General features: G+C 44.0%; 1 protein-coding gene across 3 annotated transcripts in view; it reads right to left on the bottom strand.

The window, feature by feature from the left end:
• LOC121271677 (SUN domain-containing protein 2-like) overlaps positions 1-20724 on the bottom strand; it is a 77923-nt gene that overhangs the window by 16883 nt on the left and 40316 nt on the right. For all 3 annotated transcript variants that reach the window (XM_041177813.1, XM_041177812.1, XM_041177811.1), the window contains 6 exons: positions 18128-18364; positions 17681-17758; positions 15722-15765; positions 14751-14913; positions 6073-6312; positions 5583-5667 (listed from right to left, as the gene is read on the bottom strand). In XM_041177813.1, the coding sequence (XP_041033747.1) occupies positions 5583-5667; positions 6073-6312; positions 14751-14913; positions 15722-15765; positions 17681-17758; positions 18128-18364 (847 nt within the window). The remainder of the gene's footprint in view (positions 1-5582; positions 5668-6072; positions 6313-14750; positions 14914-15721; positions 15766-17680; positions 17759-18127; positions 18365-20724) is intronic.

The raw sequence follows: 20724 nt of genomic DNA on the forward strand, positions 1-20724 counted from the left end.
TGTGGTCCTTCATTGTCAAAATCCTGGAACTCCCTCCCTAACAGCACTGTGGGTGTACCTACACCACAGGAATTGCAGCGGTTCAAGAAAGCAGCTCACCACCACCTTCTCAAAGGCAGTTAGGGATGGGGCAAGAAATGCTGGCCTAGCCAGTGACACCCACATCCCATAAATGAATAAAAATAAAACTTGTTTATTTATTGCACAATACATTAACTCAATAGTCATAGTCTGAAATGAGCTCCAATATAATGAAGCTTTGATGCTCTCAGTGGAGGTGGGACAAGATCCTGTGGTGACATCATATAGGGCTGAATTTTCCCCCCATTGTGGGGGAAGTTAGGCAATTTAGGCCCGCCCAGCGTGACGTCTGCAGGGAAGCATTATGCATTCCCTGTGCAGGCGAGTGGCGGGGGGGGGGGGAATCCCAAAATCGAGAGTGCACTCTTTCGCGCAAGCACACAAAAAGAGCGCACTTGTCTCCCTGAGGCTAAGTGAAGCCTCAGGGAGATCGGCTCAACATGTAAAAAAGATAAAAATAGAAAAATAAAATGTCTGTTACATGTCCCCTCACGAGACAGCTGATTTTGCTGTGCTTCCGCCTTCCTGAAAATTTAAATCGGGCGTGGTGATGACGGGAGATCCCCCCGACGTCACTGTGTGTCATTTTACATGTCCCCGCTCGCCGACTCGTAAAATTCTGCCTATAATTTCCCTTGCTAAATATGGTTACATCCATGGTCCCAGAGAACTGGCCCCCAAGTACAACATTATTAAGATTGTAGGAGCAGGAGTAGGCCATTTGGCCCCTCGAGCCTCTCCACCATTCAATAAAATCATGGCCTTAACTCCACTTTCCTGCCGGTCCCCCATAACCCTTGACTCTCTAATAGATCAAAAACCTGTCTAACTCAGCCTTGAATATATTCAGTCACCCAGCTTCTACTGCTCTCTAAGAGAATTCCAGAGATTAATGATCCCTTGAGAGAAGAAATTCCTCATTTCCATCTTAGATGGAAGATCCCTTATTTTTAAAATGTGCCCTCTAGTTCTAGATTTCCCCACGAGAGGGAACATCTTCCCAGCATCTACCCTGACAAGCCCTCTCATATATATTTCAATAAGATCACCTCTCATTCTTCTAAACACCAATGAGTATAGGCCCAACCTGCTCAACCTTTCCTTATAAGACAATTCATTCATCCCAGGGATCAGCCTAGTGAACCTTCTCTGAACTGCTTCCAATGCAAGTATATCCTTTCTTAAGTAAGGGGACCAAAACTTTACACAGTACTCTAGGTGTGGTCTCATCAATGCTCTATATGGCTGTAGCAAGACTTACCTAATTTTATATTCCATCCCCCTTGCAAAAAAGGCCAACATTCCATTTGCCTCCCTAATTACATGCTATACCTGCATTCTAACATTTTGTCATTCATGTACAAAGACACCCACATTCCTCTGTACTGCAGCATTCTTTAAATAATATTCTGCTTTTCTATTCTTCCTGCAAAATAGGATAAGCTCACATTTCCCCACATTATACTCCATCTGCTAAATTTTTGCCCACTTACTTTAATTATCTATAGCTCTTTGCAGACTCCTTGCATCTTCCTTACTTGTTTTTCTTTTTATCATCAATAAATTTGGCTACAATACAGTTTGTCCCTTCATCCAAGTCATTAATGTAGATCATGCTTGATGGCTCACCCTGATCCCTACAGCACTCCACTAGTTACAGTTTGCCATCCTGAAAATGACCCATTTATCCAGACTCTATTTCCTATTAGGTAGCCAATTCTCTATCTATGCTAACATATCACCCCCAACACCATGAGCTTTAATCTTGCGCGGTAGCACCTTATCGAATGCCTTTTGGAAATCCAAATACATTACATCTATTAGTTCCTTTTATGCACCCTGCTTATTGCATCCTCAAAGTGCTCTAATAAATTTGTTAAATATGATTTCCCTTTCACAAAATCATGTTGACTCTGCTTGATTGTATTATGATTTTCTCAATTTGCTGCGACTACTTTCTTAATAATGGAATCTTGAATTTTCTAATGACAAATGTTCTATAGTTTAGTCTATAGTTTCTTGCTTTCTCTCACCCTCCTTTCTTGAATAGTGGTGTTACATTTGTAGTTTTTCAATCTGCTGGGAACTTTCCAGAATTTAGGGAATTTGGGAAAATTACAACCAGTGCATTCACTATCTCTGCAGCCACTTCCTTTAAGACTTTAAGATGTAGGTCATTAAGTCCAGGAGACTTGTCAGCCTTTAGTCCATTAGTTCTCTAGCAATTATGAATATTTTAAGTTCCTCCCTCCTTCTTGCCCCTTTTCCCACTATTCTTGGGATTCTCTTTTATTTTCTACTGTGAGGACAGATACAAAATATATGTTCATTTCCCTTTCTTCCCCCATTGTTAATTCCCCAGTCTCACCATTTAAGGGATCAACTCTCATTTTAGTTACTGGTTTTCTTTTTACTGTGTTTTTATATTACTTGCTAGTTTTCTCTCATACTCCAATTTCTCCTTTATTATTATTTTAGTCCTCCTTTGCTGATTTCTAAAATGTTCCCAATCTTCTGGGCTACCACTAATCTTCACAGCATTGTACGCTTTTATTCCCCCAATTTGATACCATCCTTAACTTCCTTAGTTAGCCACGGGTGGTGCATCTCTCTTTCTCAATAGAATTATGAAATATCTCCTTAAGTGTCTGCCACTGCTTCTCTACCATCTTACCTTTGAACTTATTTTCCCAGTCCACTTTAACCAACTCTTGGCTTCATTACCCTTGTAATTGCCTTTATTTAAGTTTAAGACATTAGTTTCGGACCCAAATTTCTCACCCTCAAACCAAATGTGAAATTCTATCATGTTATAATCACTTTTACCTTGAGGATCCTTTACTCTAAGGTAATTAATTAATCCTGTCTCATTACCAGTTCTAAAATAGACTCTTCCCTGGCTGGTTCCAGAAGGTTTTGTTCTGAGAAACTGTCCCAAATAAACTCTATGAACCCGTCCTCCAGGCTACCTTTGTCAATCTGATTTGTCCAATGTATATGGAGATTAAAATCTCCCACAATTATTGCAGTACCTTTCTTACAAGCTCCCATTATTTCTTCACTTATACACTGTCATACAGTGTAGCTACTGTCAGGGGGCTTATAAACCTTTCCTACCAGTGACTTCTTTCCTTGGCTTTTTTTTTATCTCCACCCAAACTGATTCTACATTTTGATTCTCTGAACCAAAATCATTTCTTAGTACTTTACTGATCTCATCCTTTATCAACACAACCACCCTACCTTCTCTTCCTTTCAAATATCCTTGAATATTCAGATCCCAGCCATGGTCACTTTGCAGTCATATCTCTGTAATAGGTACTCATTTATTTCTATTTGTGCTGTCAATTCATCAGTCTTGTCAAGAATGCTGTGTGCATTCACATAAAGAGCCTTTATTTCTGTCCTCTTACCATTTTGACTACTCTGACCTTTTATTTGCTTGTACACTCTTATGTTGGTATGTTCTGTTTCTTCCTGGCACACACTAGTTGTCATCATCTGTTTGCTATCCTGCACTATTACTTTGTCCATTCTCTTTAACTTTCCAAATGTCCCCTCATGTGAACGATATCTCTCTCCACCTCCCTCACTCCCACAATTTAGTTTAAAATCCTCTTAACAGCAAGTAAACTGATCCCAGTGCAATTCGGGTGAAGGCATTCCCAATGGTATAGCTTCATCTTCTGTAGGATCATATGATGGGCCTCCATCTGCTGGATCAAGTTTGGATACAGTAGTTGTCTGGGACAGCTTTCAAACATTTGAGTGGGACAGTTCAGTGGCTTGGGCTTCTGAGAAAAACATCCCTCATCTGTACCTACTCCTTTCCTGTCCTTGTGATATACTTGGGTGGTGTTAGTGCTCTTCAGTTCATTTCCCCAGCCTGCTAAATCCAGACATGACAGACTCAGATCAGCCCCAGGTCTAACATCATTATGTTCCTAGAGAACCTACAACTGAACTATTGAAGGGGATTCTGATGCCAATGGACTGTAGTTCTGTGAAATAGTTGGACACCACTGCACACGTAATGGTTGCTGGATTCCTCTATCCAACCTGAATTAGCTTGCAGGCTACTTTATGTACTCTCAAATGGTGATGCTCAGACAGCAACTTTTCACTGTATGCAGGCCCTGAATAGCATCAATCCAAGATCTCTGCAGTTGAGGGTGGCCTTGAACCAGCTCTCCGCCCAACTCCTGCTGTTTTAATCACCATCCTCATTTGCTTCTCCATTCATGCTGTTAGTTTCAACCGCATGTTCCCTCTTCCAAGTTTAAAAATGAATCTTTTTGGAGTGAATGGTACTATGCACTGTAATGTGACAAAAACAGTGATACAAGGGGAACAAGCATCATGATAGACTTGCCAATACAAGATATGTTATGATATTGTGGTGCATACTAAGTTTGTGATTGACAGAATACCAGACTAAGTGAAAGATTAAAGCAACAATGAAGTGCAATTTGCTGTCCAATGAACTGTAGTAATTCCTGTGCAATGATCTGAAGCATCAAGGGATGATTCCGCCCGTCAGTGAAAATGAGATTTGTGGGAGAACCTCAGTCATTTGCTTACTTTTATGATCCTGTTGAAGGTAGCTCTTCACTGCAAGCACTCAGATTGATGAAATGCTCTGACATTGCCACGTCAATGGACACCCTGCCTTCCTAAACATGAGTCATTAAGCCTACGCTAGGCATGGGACTGGTGGAAACATTAGGCAGTGAGCCACATTCCTGGAATGTTTCCTTGGAAGATGGAAATTTTGCTATCCATGAATATGGGCTGCTTTGCAATTGTGCAAGAAAGATTCCTAAATGTTAATCAAGCATAAACATTGCTGGTTGAGACAAGAGTATGTGTTCAGCTATTCCTTGGCAGTACACTTTGAGCCGTGTACACTTATCACATTCTGCGCTGATGACCTTCTAACATTCAACATGACAGTCACCTGCTCTGTAACTTTATTCCAGGTATACAACAGACATCAAAGGATGTATTCTGACTTGAAGATAGAGGCTCCCTCAACATTATCTGCAGAATTCTCTGGGTAAGGGGAGCAAGTCATCTCATCCTTCTCCAGGGCTCCGGCAACCCGTGCAAGGCAGTGAATTGCAATATCGGCAGCTAGTAACTTGCACTGTTATACTGCTTAATGGCAGTTCAAGGCACAGCAGTAGTTCCTTAAATCTGCTGCTAGTATATGGCTCAAGAGAGGTAAATTATTTAAATGCGTGTACTTGGGCAACTCTCATGGGAACTGCATCATGTACGTTCAATACAAGATGTGCTTTTGCATTTTCAGATACACTGCCACACATCCTGATTTGGTGGGCGGGGGGGTGGAAATCAGCCCTTTGTTCCATTCTAAAATGTAGTCAAAGAGAAAACACCTACATGCTGGTGCATTACAGCAACAACTATACTCAGAACTCAGTTTAACTTGCAGGCTCTGAATTTCCAGAATTTGGCTACAGATTATGTCTGATATTTACCAGCAGACTCCAGTGCATAATCCACCATTCCTATCTGATCAGCACTGTACAGCTTCAGGGCTCGTTGCACAATATTCTCAACTTCCTGTAAGCACAAAAGGGAAATGCAGCATTACTGTGGTACAGTGAGAAGCTGGTGTAACATGCAGCCCTCACACATACACAGGCAGGGAACAAGTTGTTAGCAGGCAACACTTCCTCTTTTGATCCTCCAGCCTCACTACCTGTGATCAGTCTGATAAAAAATGGACAGGAATTGTGGGGAATTCCCAAATACTTCTCACTAGAGCAAGACAGAATTAAAAGAATCCAGAAAAAAAGCTTAAAATACACTTGGTTGAAGTTATCTCATTTATAGATACATTACAGCTGGCAGTTCCTACTGTATAAATCTCACCACCCCAATGCACAAGAGTTCTATGTTGCTGTTAGTGCTCTGCCCAAGATTCATAAACGTAGTTCACTTGCCTAGAAATGTTTTCTGATTTACCTCTGTAATTCCTGCTCCAGCTAACATGGCTCTGACAGTGGCTGAGTTCTGCTCTGCTATTTGGCCGTGATTCTGTGAAAGACTGGCAAGGATCTTCTTCTCCAATTCATGAAGGAGGGCTTCCAGGTCCTTATGGTTTACAAACTGTGATATCAGTGCTTGCTCTGAAGATACAGCTGTGCTGTCCTGTGATGAACCAAAGAGCAGTCTGTGGACCAACTTGAGCACTTCTGCCTCCACCTAAATTTAAAACAGACAAGTAGTGAAAGGACCAATGTTTTTCTTTGTAAGTGAAGCTAACTCCACAGACACAGACTATGGAACCCGAAAAGTAAACACTTTTGCATTTTAAACCATTTTTTTTTATGGTTCCTTTAGGCAGCATACCTGGCCTGACACTCTGAGGGACACAAAAGAAACTGAGGTTTGGATGAAACAGTGGCTGGACCATTATCCCAACCCAAGTTTCAACTGGAATGTCAGATGAGATCAGGAATGTGGAATCTCTCAGTTTTATACAGTGAAGTTGTTAGCCAAGTTGGAACTACTGATTATCGCAAGTCTCCCCATTCTCTTTTAAACTCTTCCATTTCATTAATAATCATCAACGTTTCCTTTACTGTAGCCAGACAATCATCTACAATGGAAAAACTCAGCAGGTCTGGCAGCATCGGCGGAGAAGAAAAGAGTTGACGTTTCGAGTCCTCATGACCCTTCGACAGAACTTGCGTTCGAGTCCAAGAAAGAGTTGAAATATAAGCTGGTTTAAGGTGTGTGTGTTGGGGGCGGAGAGATAGAGAGACAAAGAGGTAGGGGGGGGGTGGTGTGGTTGTAGGGACAAACAAGCAGTGATAGAAGCAGATCATCAAAAGATGTCAACGACAATAGTACAATAGAACACATAGGTGTTAAAATTAAAGTTGGTGATATTATCTAAACGAATGTGCTAATTAAGAATGGATGGTAGGGCACTCAAGGTATAGCTCTAGTAGGGGTTTTTTTTAATTATATAATGGAAATAGGTGGGAAAAGGAAAATCTTTATAATTTATTGGAAAAAAAAGGGAAGGGGGAAACAGAAAGGGGGTGGGGATGGGGGAGGGAGCTTACGACCTAAAGTTGTTGAATTCAATATTCAGTCCGGAAGGCTGTAAAGTCCCTAGTCGGAAGATGAGGTGTTGTTCCTCCAGTTTGCGTTGGGCTTCACTGGAACAATGCAGCAAGCCAAGGACAGACATGTGGGCAAGAGAGCAGGGTGGAGTGTTGAAATGGCAAGCGACAGGGAGGTTTGGGTCATTCTTGCGGACAGACCGCAGGTGTTCTGCAAAGCGGTCGCCCAGTTTACGTTTGGTCTCTCCAATGTAGAGGAGACCACATTGGGAGCAACGAATGCAGTAGACTAAGTTGGGGGAAATGCAAGTGAAATGCTGCTTCACTTGAAAGGAGTGTTTGGGTCCTTGGACGGTGAGGAGAGAGGAAGTGAAGGGGCAGGTGTTGCATCTTTTGCGTGGGCATGGGGTGGTGCCATAGGAGGGGGTTGAGGAGTAGGGGGTGATGGAGGAGTGGACCAGGGTGTCCCGGAGGGAGCGATCCCTACGGAATGCCGATAAGGGGGGTGAAGGGAAGATGTGTTTGGTGGTGGCATCATGCTGGAGTTGGCGGAAATGGCGGAGGATGATCCTTTGAATGCGGAGGCTGGTGGGGTGATAAGTGAGGACAAGGGGGACCCTATCATGTTTCTGGGAGGGAGGAGAAGGCGTGAGGGCGGATGCGCGGGAGATGGGCCGGACACGGTTGAGGGCCCTGTCAACGACCGTGGGTGGAAAACCTCGGTTAAGGAAGAAGGAGGACATGTCGGAGGAACTGTTTTTGAATGTAGCATCGTCGGAACAGATGCGACGGAGGCGAAGGAACTGAGAGAATGGGATGGAGTCCTTACAGGAAGCGGGGTGTGAGGAGCTGTAGTCGAGATAGCTGTGGGAGTCGGTGGGTTTGTAATGGATATTGGTGGACAGTCTATCACCAGAGATTGAGACAGAGAGGTCAAGGAAGGGAAGGGAAGTGTCAGAGATGGACCACGTGAAAATGATGGAGGGGTGGAGATTGGAAGCAAAATTAATAAATTTTTCCAAGTCCTGACGAGAGCATGAAGCGGCACCGAAGTAATCATCGATGTACCGGAGAAAGAGTTGTGGAAGGGGGCCGGAGTAGGACTGTAACAAGGAATGTTCCACATACCCCATAAAGAGACAGGCATAGCTGGGGCCCATGCAGGTACCCATAGCCACACCTTTTATTTGGAGGAAGTGAGAGGAGTTGAAGGAGAAGTTGTTCAGTGTGAGAACAAGTTCAGCCAGACGGAGGAGAGTAGTGGTGGATGGGGATTGTTCGGGCCTCTGTTCGAGGAAGAAGCTAAGGGCCCTCAGACCATCCTGGTGGGGGATGGAGGTGTAGAGGGATTGGACGTCCATGGTGAAGAGGAAGCGGTTGGGGCCAGGGAACTGGAAATTGTTGATGTGACGTAAGGTGTCAGAGGAATCACGGATGTAGGTGGGAAGGGACTGGACAAGGGGAGAGAGAAGGGAGTCAAGATAACGAGAAATGAGTTCTGTGGGGCAGGAACAAGCTGAGACGATCGGTCTACCGGGGCAGTTCTGTTTGTGGATTTTGGGTAGGAGATAGAAGCGGGCCGTCCGAGGTTGGGAGACTATCAGGTTGGAAGCTGTGGGAGGGAGATCCCCAGAGGAGATGAGGTCAGTGACAGTCCTGGAAACAATGGCTTGATGTTCAGTGGTGGGGTCATGGTCCAGGGAGAGGTAGGAGGAAGTGTCTGCGAGTTGACGCTCAGCCTCCGCAAGGTAGAGGTCAGTGCGCCAGACAACAACAGCACCACCCTTGTCAGCGGGTTTGATGACAATGTCAGGGTTGGACCTGAGAGAATGGAGTGCAGTAAGTTCAGAGAGAGACAGGTTAGAATGGGTGAGAGGAGCAGAGAAATTGAGACGACTAATGTCGCGCCGACAGTTCTCAATGAAAAGATCAAGAGAAGGTAAGAATCCAGAGGGAGGGGTCCAGGTGGAGGGAGAATATTGGAGATGGGTAAAAGGATCCGTTGAACTGGGAGAGGACTCCTGCCCAAAGAAGTGAGCCCGGAGACGAAGACGGCGGAAGAAGAGTTCAGCATCATGCCGAGCCCGAAATTCATTGAGGTGAGGGCGTAAGGGTATGAAACTAAGTCCTTTGCTGAGCACTGAACGTTCAGCATCGGAGAGGGGAAGGTCAGGGGGTATAGTGAATACACGGCTGGGGTTGGGATTGGAAGAAAGGGTGGGGACGGAGGAACAGGCAGGGGTGGAGGGTCCTAGATGGGTGTTGGTGTCAATGAGTTGTTGCAGCTTGCGTTCCTTAGCACTTGAGAGAAAGAGAAAAAGTTTCTTGTTGAGGCGTCGGATGAGCCGAAGGATAAAATGAAACTGGGGGCACGCGCAGCTTTGAAAAAGGGTACGGCGGTGCTGCTGGAGGGAGAGGTCGAGTGTGTTCATATGGCGGCGCATGGCACTGAGTGTGGATTTCAGAATGTGACGGGAACAGCAGTCCGAGAAACGTTTTATGTCCCGGAGATACCTGTAATCCTGGGTGGGTTCGAAACATGAGGGGTGGAATTTCAGTTGAAATCCACGTGGGGTAAGTCGGAGACGGAGACAGTCACTGAGAAAGGAGATATGGCTGTGAAAGCGGGTTTTAGTAAACACCTTGTCAAACACTAGGAGGGAAATGGAAAGCAAGGAAGGTGAGCAGGACAACAGAGAGATACGGAAATCTTGTCGCAGAGAGGAACAGAACTTCTTCAAGGAGGTAGGCATTTCTTGAAGAGCAGTGGCAGTCAATTAAACACAGAGATAAAAACAAAAAAACTGCGGATGCTAGAAATCCAAAACAAAAACAGAATTACCTGGAAAAACTCAGCAGGTCTGGCAGCATCGGCGGAGAAGAAAAGAGTTCACTACCTCTCCCTGGACCATGACCCCACCACTGAACATCAAGCCATTGTTTCCAGGACTGTCACTGACCTCATCTCCTCTGGGGATCTCCCTCCCACAGCTTCCAACCTGATAGTCTCCCAACCTCGGACGGCCCGCTTCTATCTCCTACCCAAAATCCACAAACAGAACTGCCCCGGTAGACCGATCGTCTCAGCTTGTTCCTGCCCCACAGAACTCATTTCTCGTTATCTTGACTCCCTTCTCTCTCCCCTTGTCCAGTCCCTTCCCACCTACATCCGTGATTCCTCTGACACCTTACGTCACATCAACAATTTCCAGTTCCCTGGCCCCAACCGCTTCCTCTTCACCATGGACGTCCAATCCCTCTACACCTCCATCCCCCACCAGGATGGTCTGAGGGCCCTTAGCTTCTTCCTCGAACAGAGGCCCGAACAATCCCCATCCACCACTACTCTCCTCCGTCTGGCTGAACTTGTTCTCACACTGAACAACTTCTCCTTCAACTCCTCTCACTTCCTCCAAATAAAAGGTGTGGCTATGGGTACCTGCATGGGCCCCAGCTATGCCTGTCTCTTTATGGGGTATGTGGAACATTCCTTGTTACAGTCCTACTCCGGCCCCCTTCCACAACTCTTTCTCCGGTACATCGATGATTACTTCGGTGCCGCTTCATGCTCTCGTCAGGACTTGGAAAAATTTATTAATTTTGCTTCCAATCTCCACCCCTCCATCATTTTCACGTGGTCCATCTCTGACACTTCCCTTCCCTTCCTTGACCTCTCTGTCTCAATCTCTGGTGATAGACTGTCCACCAATATCCATTACAAACCCACCGACTCCCACAGCTATCTCGACTACAGCTCCTCACACCCCGCTTCCTGTAAGGACTCCATCCCATTCTCTCAGTTCCTTCGCCTCCGTCGCATCTGTTCCGATGATGCTACATTCAAAAACAGTTCCTCCGACATGTCCTCCTTCTTCCTTAACCGAGGTTTTCCACCCACGGTCGTTGACAGGGCCCTCAACCGTGTCCGGCCCATCTCCCGCGCATCCGCCCTCACGCCTTCTCCTCCCTCCCAGAAACATGATAGGGTCCCCCTTGTCCTCACTTATCACCCCACCAGCCTCCGCATTCAAAGGATCATCCTCCGCTATTTCCGCCAACTCCAGCATGATGCCACCACCAAACACATCTTCCCTTCACCCCCCTTATCGGCATTCCGTAGGGATCGCTCCCTCCGGGACACCCTGGTCCACTCCTCCATCACCCCCTATTCCTCAACCCCCTCCTATGGCACCACCCCATGCCCACGCAAAAGATGCAACACCTGCCCCTTCACTTCCTCTCTCCTCACCGTCCAAGGACCCAAACACTCCTTTCAAGTGAAGCAGCATTTCACTTGCATTTCCCCCAACTTAGTCTACTGCATTCGTTGCTCCCAATGTGGTCTCCTCTACATTGGAGAGACCAAACGTAAACTGGGCGACCGCTTTGCAGAACACCTGCGGTCTGTCCGCAAGAATGACCCAAACCTCCCTGTCGCTTGCCATTTCAACACTCCACCCTGCTCTCTTGCCCACATGTCTGTCCTTGGCTTGCTGCATTGTTCCAGTGAAGCCCAACGCAAACTGGAGGAACAACACCTCATCTTCCGACTAGGGACTTTACAGCCTTCCGGACTGAATATTGAATTCAACAACTTTAGGTCGTAAGCTCCCTCCCCCATCCCCACCCCCTTTCTGTTTCCCCCTTCCCTTTTTTTTCCAATAAATTATAAAGATTTTCCTTTTCCCACCTATTTCCATTATATAATTAAAAAAAAACCCCACTAGAGCTATACCTTGAGTGCCCTACCATCCATTCTTAATTAGCACATTCGTTTAGATAATATCACCAACTTTAATTTTAACACCTATGTGTTCTATTGTACTATTGTCGTTGACATCTTTTGATGATCTGCTTCTATCACTGCTTGTTTGTCCCTACAACCACACCACCCCCCCCCACCTCTTTGTCTCTCTATCTCTCCGCCCCCCACACACACACCTTAAACCAGCTTATATTTCAACTCTTTCTTGGACTCGAACGCAAGTTCTGTCGAAGGGTCATGAGGACTCGAAACGTCAACTCTTTTCTTCTCCGCCGATGCTGCCAGACCTGCTGAGTTTTTCCAGGTAATTCTGTTTTTGTTTTGGATTTCCAGCATCCGCAGTTTTTTTGTTTTTAATCATCTACAATGGTTCCTCTTCCCAGTCCTGCACCATTACCTCTGGTATCCTCCAAGGATCTTATCCTTGGCCCGGTCCCATTTCTCATCTACATACTGTCAACATTTAAAACACAACATCATTTTCCGATTAAAATGACAGCGTCCAGCACTACCTATACACCAACTCTCTGCCCCTCCACTGTCTCTGATTGGTGTTAGGAAATAGAGATAGTTTAACTAAGTTGCACTGGTATTTGCATGTGTTAGGAATAATTGTAGCTTTAAAGTTTAAGTTTGAGTTGTATTTCTGTATCTGTGTATTAAGGTCAAATGGAGCTTTAGTTTCACTTTAGAAAGGTGCTTGCATTTCTAATGAGAGTTTTAGAACTTAAGCTAAGGTAAACAAAAAAGGTTAGAAGAATTGGACTGTTGCCTGGCAACAGGGGACCAGAGAGGTAGATCCCTCCCACAGACACATAGAAGACGACAGACAGCAGTTTGATTTGGAAGCTGGAGTTCAGCTGGTTTGGAAGACAGCTGCCAAACAGAAGCCACCTGGAAGGGGCAGATAGCCAGTCCCAAGCTAAAGAAAAACCCCAAAAATCCAGGAGAGTGGAAGAGAGGAAAATCCAAGCAGACTGTCCAGTCAAAGGAAGGACAGGAATCTGTAAAAAGTCCTGTTAAGTGAAGTTAAGAGTGAGGGGCAGAGAAAGGCTCCAAGTATCAATTTTAAAGCTTCAAGCTGCAGAAGGCAGACTTAAAGCGGGAAGAGCTTGCAAGAGGCAAGAAGGTCCAAAGAGACAACTGAAGGTCTGTCACTCTTTGCTATGGGCATGTGAAGCAGTGCGTACTGTTAATGACTGAGTCAATGAGAGAGAGTACGTGGAAGACAGCTTGAATGCATGTGGTGACCCAGGGAAGAGGAATATCAGAAGGAGAGTTTGAAACTGTTAAAGTGAACCCTTGCAGAAGGCATCTGAGAGAAAGTGTTGGTTTTGGAGAAGATCCCAAAGCGAGTTCTTGGAGAATGGAGATTGGAAACCCTCATGTGAAAGACGGAGTTCAGCGAGACTGGTTGACTCACGGTATGACAAGCATCTGGGGTGGGGGGGGGGACGCGGGTGCAGAGTTGAGGAGAAATCCATTGCATCTGGTTGAGGCGACATCTGTCACTTGATTCAGGGTGTTGTGTGTCTGACCACAGGGTGCCTATTGATACATGGACTTGTTGTGGATATTAGATTATAAGATAGCTTTTGTAACTTGTGTTATCCTTACAAATCTGTATATATCTGTAAAGGTATAGTTGTGGGTGAAGGAGTATTGTAATACAGTTCATCTTTTCTTGTTGAATAAATATCTTATGTTTTTGTCAAAAGCTCATTAGCTGACTCCTGTGATTCTGTTCAATAGCTACTCTCCACGTGTCTGAACAAACAAATGAAAGATAGATCTGATCAAGCTGGATTCCACTCTGGGATTAGGCTTGCCCAGGAGTAATCTCAGCTGGGGATTGTAACAATGTTCATACTGCTTATCCAACATCCAGTACTGGATGAGCAGAAATTTCCTCCACTAAATATTGGGAAGACTGAAACCACTATCTTCAGTCCCTACCACAAACTTAGTTTCCTAGCCATTGACTCCATTCCCCTCCCTAACAACTATCTGAGACCAAACTAGACTCTTCACAACCTTGTTATTGTATTTGACCGACATACCTGTGCCACCAGCAAGTCTCTAACCTCCCTACCACTGCACCCCTGTGACTCTGCTCCTGTTTTAGTTCATCTGCTGCTGGAACATTCATCTTATGCCTTTGTTACTTTAGACTATTCCAACACACTGACATACACCAGCTCCTAGTTAAGCAATGCCTTGATTTAAAATTGTCATCCTTGATTCCAAACCCCTCCATGGCCTTGCCCCTCCTTATCTCGGTAACCTCCTCCAAGATATTTGTGCTGCTGCAATTGTGGCATCTTGTATATATCAAGTTTAATCATTCCAACATTGGCAGCTGTGCATTGAAATGCCAAGGCCCTAAGCTGTGGAATTTCCTTCCCAAACCCCTCTGCCTCTCTCTTCTCCTTTAAGATGCTCCTTAAAACATACTTGTTTGACTAAGATCTGCCCTAATATCCCAAGTCGACTGGTGTTAAATTTTGTTTGATAAAGCACCATGGGATGTTTTACTACATTAACTATGCTATATAAATATAATTTGTTATTGTAACTGATGTTTTAGGGTTTCAGCCACAGTTCCAAGCTCTCTCTTTTATTTTAATTATACTCTGTTTAGCACATAGTTCTTCCCACTTTTATACTGATGGATTTCCTTACCACACAAAAACACTCCACAATGTAACCAGTTTGATTAAGCTGCTGTCTCCAATCTAGAATGGGTCTCTAAACATGGTTTTGATTTGATTTTAATACAAGCAGTAGCTCTCCGCATGACTCACATTGTCCTTCACGCTTTCAAACCTGCTGCTCAGTGTTTCCATGCTTGATGCCATGTTCCTTTGTGTAGTATGCACATCCATCAACTCAAGCTGGGTTTGGCCAAGCTGCTCTTCTAGTTGGTTCAGTGCAGACAGGAGTGTTTTCTGCTCATCAGTCACACTACTGAGAACAAAGATCAGCGAAGTGGTAGTATTTTTAATTTTTAAAAAATGGATTCTTCTCACATATCAAAATTAAAACTGCACTGCTCAATGGATTGTCGCCAGCTGGTGTAACCCAGAACCATCCAGGATCAGAGGATCTGGGTGCAATTCCAGTTCTCTACTTAGCTAGCTGATCCCATTAGGGGCAGTGGTGGGGTGCTGCCATTTTCATCAGTGTGCTCGAGGTAGAGAAGGGGAAAAAATAGCCAACAATTCCTACTGGATAGTGGATGTCAGGCTCATACATTAAAACTCAAACTGTTGATGCCTGTGAAACTGTAACTTAGCATGGCTCAAAGCCCTCAGCAGATGAGGAGGAAAGGAAACAACATGTATTCATGTGGGTTGACTCCAATTCTGCAAAGCTGAAAGAAGGCAATAAGTGAGTTATTCAGTGAAGGGCAGTACTCTGCTTCATGTACCAACCACTAAAGAACTCACATATGGAGCTGCACTCACAAGCACTTTTCTATTGGCATTGTTCCAATTATAGAAAGGATACTCAGCACAATTGGCTGGAAATATAAATGACCAGCTGGATGGTACCAAGTTGTGCTATTCCAAAACAGGGTCAGCTGGAGAAGGACTTACTCAACCTGTTACACTGTAGGTAGCATTTTTAAGTCAGCTTCTAACATTGCAGCCAACAGCACAATACCTAACTCTAAATTAGAAAGAGTCATCAGTGTGGCTATTTCTGATTGGAAACATTTCTGTTGGACAGATATATGGTAGAGAAATTTTGCCACAGACCCCTATTTCCATACCTTAGAAAAGCAGATTTCACCTCCTTTATTTCTCTGGACATCTCCTGGAAAGAGGGGAAAAAAAAAGCAGAAAATGGCGTTCAATTTTATTTGTTTGTGCTTTATGAGATTTGTATTGATCCCAGTTGCAGCTGCCCAGGCTGCACAGATCCTGTTGGTTTGCCATCTGTATAATTTTAGAGCAGTCTTATTTTCAAGTAGACTGTACAGAAACTTTGAAAGAAACACCATGGGCAGAATTTTGCCCTTGGCGGGCGTGTGGGCCCCACCGGCTCGGCAGCGGGCGGACGACTGAAACGGCGCCCGCCGCCATTTTGAGTGGGTGGACCAATTAAGGCCTGCCCACAAGCCTGCCCGACAGGAAGCGCATCTGTGGGGGGGGAATACCCAGCTGTCAAAGTGCGCTTTTTCGCGCATGCACACAAAAGAGCTCACTGCTTCCTGAGACCAAGTGCTGTCTCAGGGAGATTACTGACAGTCCAAAAAACTTTAAAAAATAGAAAAATTAAAACATTAATATGTCCCCCTCATGAGACAATGTCACACGAGATAGAACATGTTAGCAAATATCACATAAAATTATTAAAGTTTTTCAAAACGGACGTGAAACCTCATCCTACCAGTGGATGAGGTTTCATGTATTATCAGGAGTCTGCTGGGGCTCCTGGCCTGCCTACCAGCCTTAAGGTTGGACGGGCAGGGTCTTTAATTATCTTAATCACTCTGTCAATGGCCTCAATTGGTTGATTTTTGCTGTCTGCCCGCCTTCCTAAAAATTTAAAGGGACTGGGATGACATCGGGGGTTCCTCCCAACATCATCCCGCGTCATTTTCCCGTCAGCAAGCAGGCCCCACTCCCAAATCGCCGATGGGAAAATTCAGGCCCATGTGTCTGGATTCTAAAGTAGAAGATTTTCTCCCATTTATTTATATATCTATGATGTAAACATAATTGTCAATGTTTTTAACGTATTTTCAGCAACACAAAACGTGAAGGACCAGCGCCTCGCATCTATCAATTTTTGGGTTTGTCAAAAGGTGGCAGCTCTAGGTCCTGGCCTAAGCCTAAGCTCAGAACTGCACAGATCCTTACCCAGGACCAGAATAATACAGGTATGAGCTCCAAGGTTAGCTTAAAGCCCAGTGCTGTATAGAGGCCAAAATATTTAATAAATGGTTATTTTTGTTATTCCCATCCCTTCCTCCCCTTGATTGTGCGGCTGTTCTGAAGCCCCAAAGTAACACCTGTCATTACCGCTTAACAAGTTGTTACTAAAAAACCACAGGAACAATGAGGTCCAATTCATACCTCCATAGACTCAAAGTATACTACACTTATCACTTGTCATGTTTCACATTATTCACACTTTATCAGAAAATATTATTTTCTAAGAGATGTAAATTCTAATTTGTGTTTGAATAATTCAACACTATTTGCTTCTAGTATTTCCTGAGGGAGGCTGTTCCATAAATTGGCCATTCACTCAGTGAAATATTGGCCTCAATATTAATGGGAAGAAAGAGAGACTGCAGAGGTGCACCCTCCAATTCCCCTGACACCCCATTCTGGCTCTGAAATTGCAGATTGGGTCCTGATGACATTATTGGACACGATCTACAGTTTTAATTCAGGATTATGTTTCCTTATTGTAGGTGTCCTGCTCCTCTGCTCATCAGAGCAGGTTAATATGGGAACAAATCAGGAAGGAAATGGGATCAGAGGGTAAATGACTCCTATTATTTTAACTGTCTCCCACTCAATTTTAACCAGGTGCGGGCAATTAATGTCAATTAATTCTGAATATAATCCCCTTCAAGTGCAAGCCATGTTCTATGATTTTATTGCTATCTGGTCCTTTTAGAATCCTAAAAACATATTACAACTCAATGATCACTGACTGACCACCCAATAAATTTCAGTTACTGACAGACCCCTCCGTAAAGGTTTACAAAACCCACCTCTGTTTGGCCGTTAACCTTTTGCAGCAGCTGCTCCATTCGGGCATCTTGCTGTTGCCGGATAGTAGCTATATCACTCTAGGGGCAGAAAGTCAAAACATTACTTAGAATCTTCATTTTTGTATAAATGAGGGTATTTCCAGAACATTTGCGAATGGAGTCTACCAGATACCATGCACAATGAACTAACTAAAAATTCAATTTACTCCCATGATTTGAACATGACCAAATACGTGCACATATTATTAAATACCCACACTGCTTTGTTATGGACTGATTGTATGATAAAGCTCACTAAATTTACACATTTTTAATGTGTAACAAGCAGAGATAAAGCACAGTGAGAAGTACTTGCTGAGCCAGCGAACACCACATCATGTTAGCATTATAAGTCATCGGGGCCATGCTACCAAAGATGTGTTGATGAAGCCAAGAATTAAAACTCACCTGAATTCTCAAGATTGAATCATTCGGCACTTCATCTTGACCCATCTCATGCTGTTGATGGGCAAACTCTTGGAGCAGTTTGGTCACATCCTCTCGTGTAAGTGGAGGTACGACGGGGATATTCTCTCTTTCCGCTGCCAGCTGGATTCGCTGACCGGGTTCAGTATCTTGCTGTAACTGGGTACGAAAGTCAGAAGCCAGCTGTGCCAACTGGTGCTCCATTCTCTGTACCCGGGACTGCAAATCAAACTAATATTTTTTAGAAAAAGTGTTTCATGCTGGATGTTAGCCTGATCTAATGGCTTAATTACATATTATTTTTAAATGAACGTTTCCTCTTTCTTCAATCCGTGTAACTGTTACGAATGCAAGACTTTATAAGACCATTATGTCTTTCTTATAGGGTGAACAGATTTCCGAAAGTCAAAAACCAGGACACTTGGAAAGTGTTATGATCCCAGTTATGAGAATACTGACCAAGCTGAATACTTATTAGGATCTGGCTTGATAGACCATAATCATTTAAAGAATATAATTCATGGTAGAACCAAGGGTAAGGAAATAAGCAGCAAGACTTCAAGATTAAATTGAAATACTAAAATAATCTTTACAAACTTGAACAAAGCAAACACAAGCAATAATGACTAAATAGGTACACTGAGCAAATAAGATAATGATTCTATATAATATGAGCCTCTACCTGAAACTCAATCCAACAGACTTAATCCAGTTTAATCTTTTTCACTGTGGCTTTCACTCTGGCAGAGTTTTAAACACACTCTTTTCTGGAATTAGATGGCAACAGAAGTACGAGGAGGACTTGAAATGCCCAGAGACCAAACTTGATCAGCTTTGATGAACAAGTTCAACTGCGCTCATTAATTCTGGTGATTGACAGGTCGCAGGGCCACACAAAACATGCGGACTCCAAATGACTAATCAAAACCGAGTATTCACCTTGGTGCTTGGATGCTGGTTGTCAGGCATAGCTTTTAGGTGGGGAGAAAAAGCAATTTGACAACTTGTTTTTTCTCTTGTGAGGCAAGATATGAAGTAGGGTGTAAATAATATTAATGCAGCTGAAGACAGTGCAGAAAATGGACAGAAGAACACAAATTAGAGCTGTCGCGTTGAGGACCATTTTGGGGGAAAAAAATCACTCCCAGCTCTGGATGCTGTTGAGAAGTATTTCCATGCATGCAGGAGCGTCTAGGCACAGCCGCTTAATAGTCAGCCAGTGGGTGGCATTCTGATTCCCAAGGGGGGGCTTTTTAGGTTTGCTGACAGTAAATGGAGCACAAGGTAAAAGGGAGGGAGAGGAAGAGAAGAGATGCTGATACTGCACAAAAAGGTGAAGTGTTGATGGAAATCTTTGATATGGGTCATGTAAGAAGGAAACGCTGCAAACTAGGGCATTTGAGCTATTTTGATCAAATTGTTGGGACACCGGTATGCTTGATGAAAAACCAGGATGTCTGGTCACCATATTCTTTTAATTCAAAGTAAAACAGAATGTCCTGGAATGAGGGATGGAGAAATCATTTTAAACTCTGCCTGGAGACAGGCCCACTCAATCCATGCGGGGGTCTGATGCATGCTGGACAGATCATCGACTTGTTCAATCATCCACCAAACACCAAGTAGAATAATGCCTTAATACACTTTTTAACTTGCCATTTTTTTTCTTGGTTATGCTTGGAATGATGATTCATCTTTGTTCTCCTCCTGAGGGCCCCAGTATCACAGATGCCAGTCATTAGCCAATTTGATTAATTCCATGAGATATCAAGAAATGGCTGAATGAGCTGGATGCAGCGAAGGATATGAGTCCTCATAACATTCCTGCTGTAGTACTGAAGATGGTATTTCAGAGCTAGCCGCGCTTCTAGCCAAGCTACTACAAAGCAGCTACTATACTGGCATCTACCTGATGAAGTGAAAAATTGACCAGGTATATCCTGTCCACAAAAGACAGGACAAATCCAATCCATCCTATTACTGGCCCATCAGCCCATTCTCAACCAGCAAAGTAATAGAAGGTGTCATCAACAGTGCTGTCAAACAACATTTATGCAGCAATAATAATAATAATAATGAAAACAAAAAACTGCGGATGCTGGAAATCCAAAACAAAAACAGAATTACCTGGAAAAACTCAGCAGGTCTGGCAGCATCCGCGGAGATGAGGACTCGAAACGTCAACTCTTTTCTTCTCCGCCGATGCTGCCAGACCTGCTGAGTTTTTCCAGGTAATTCTGGTTTTATTTTTTTTATTTATGCAGCAATATTGCTCACCAATGCCCAGTTTGGGTTCTGCCAGGATAACTCAGCTCCAGATTATTGACAAAAGAGCTGAATTCCACAGGTTAAATGAAAGTGACTGGCCTTGGCATCATGGCAGCCCTAGCAAAATTGAAGTCAACAGGAATCAGGGGGAAAACTCTTCACTCGCTGAAGTCAAACCTAACACAAAGGAAGATGACTGTAGTTATTGGAAGCCAATCATCTCAGCCCTAAGTCATCGCTGCAGGAGTTCCTCAGGGTACCGTCCTCGGCCCAACTATCTTCAGCTGCTTTATCAATGACCTTACCTCTTA

This window comes from Carcharodon carcharias, chromosome 31 (assembly GCF_017639515.1).
Source record: "Carcharodon carcharias isolate sCarCar2 chromosome 31, sCarCar2.pri, whole genome shotgun sequence".
Lineage (NCBI taxonomy): Eukaryota > Metazoa > Chordata > Chondrichthyes > Lamniformes > Lamnidae > Carcharodon > Carcharodon carcharias.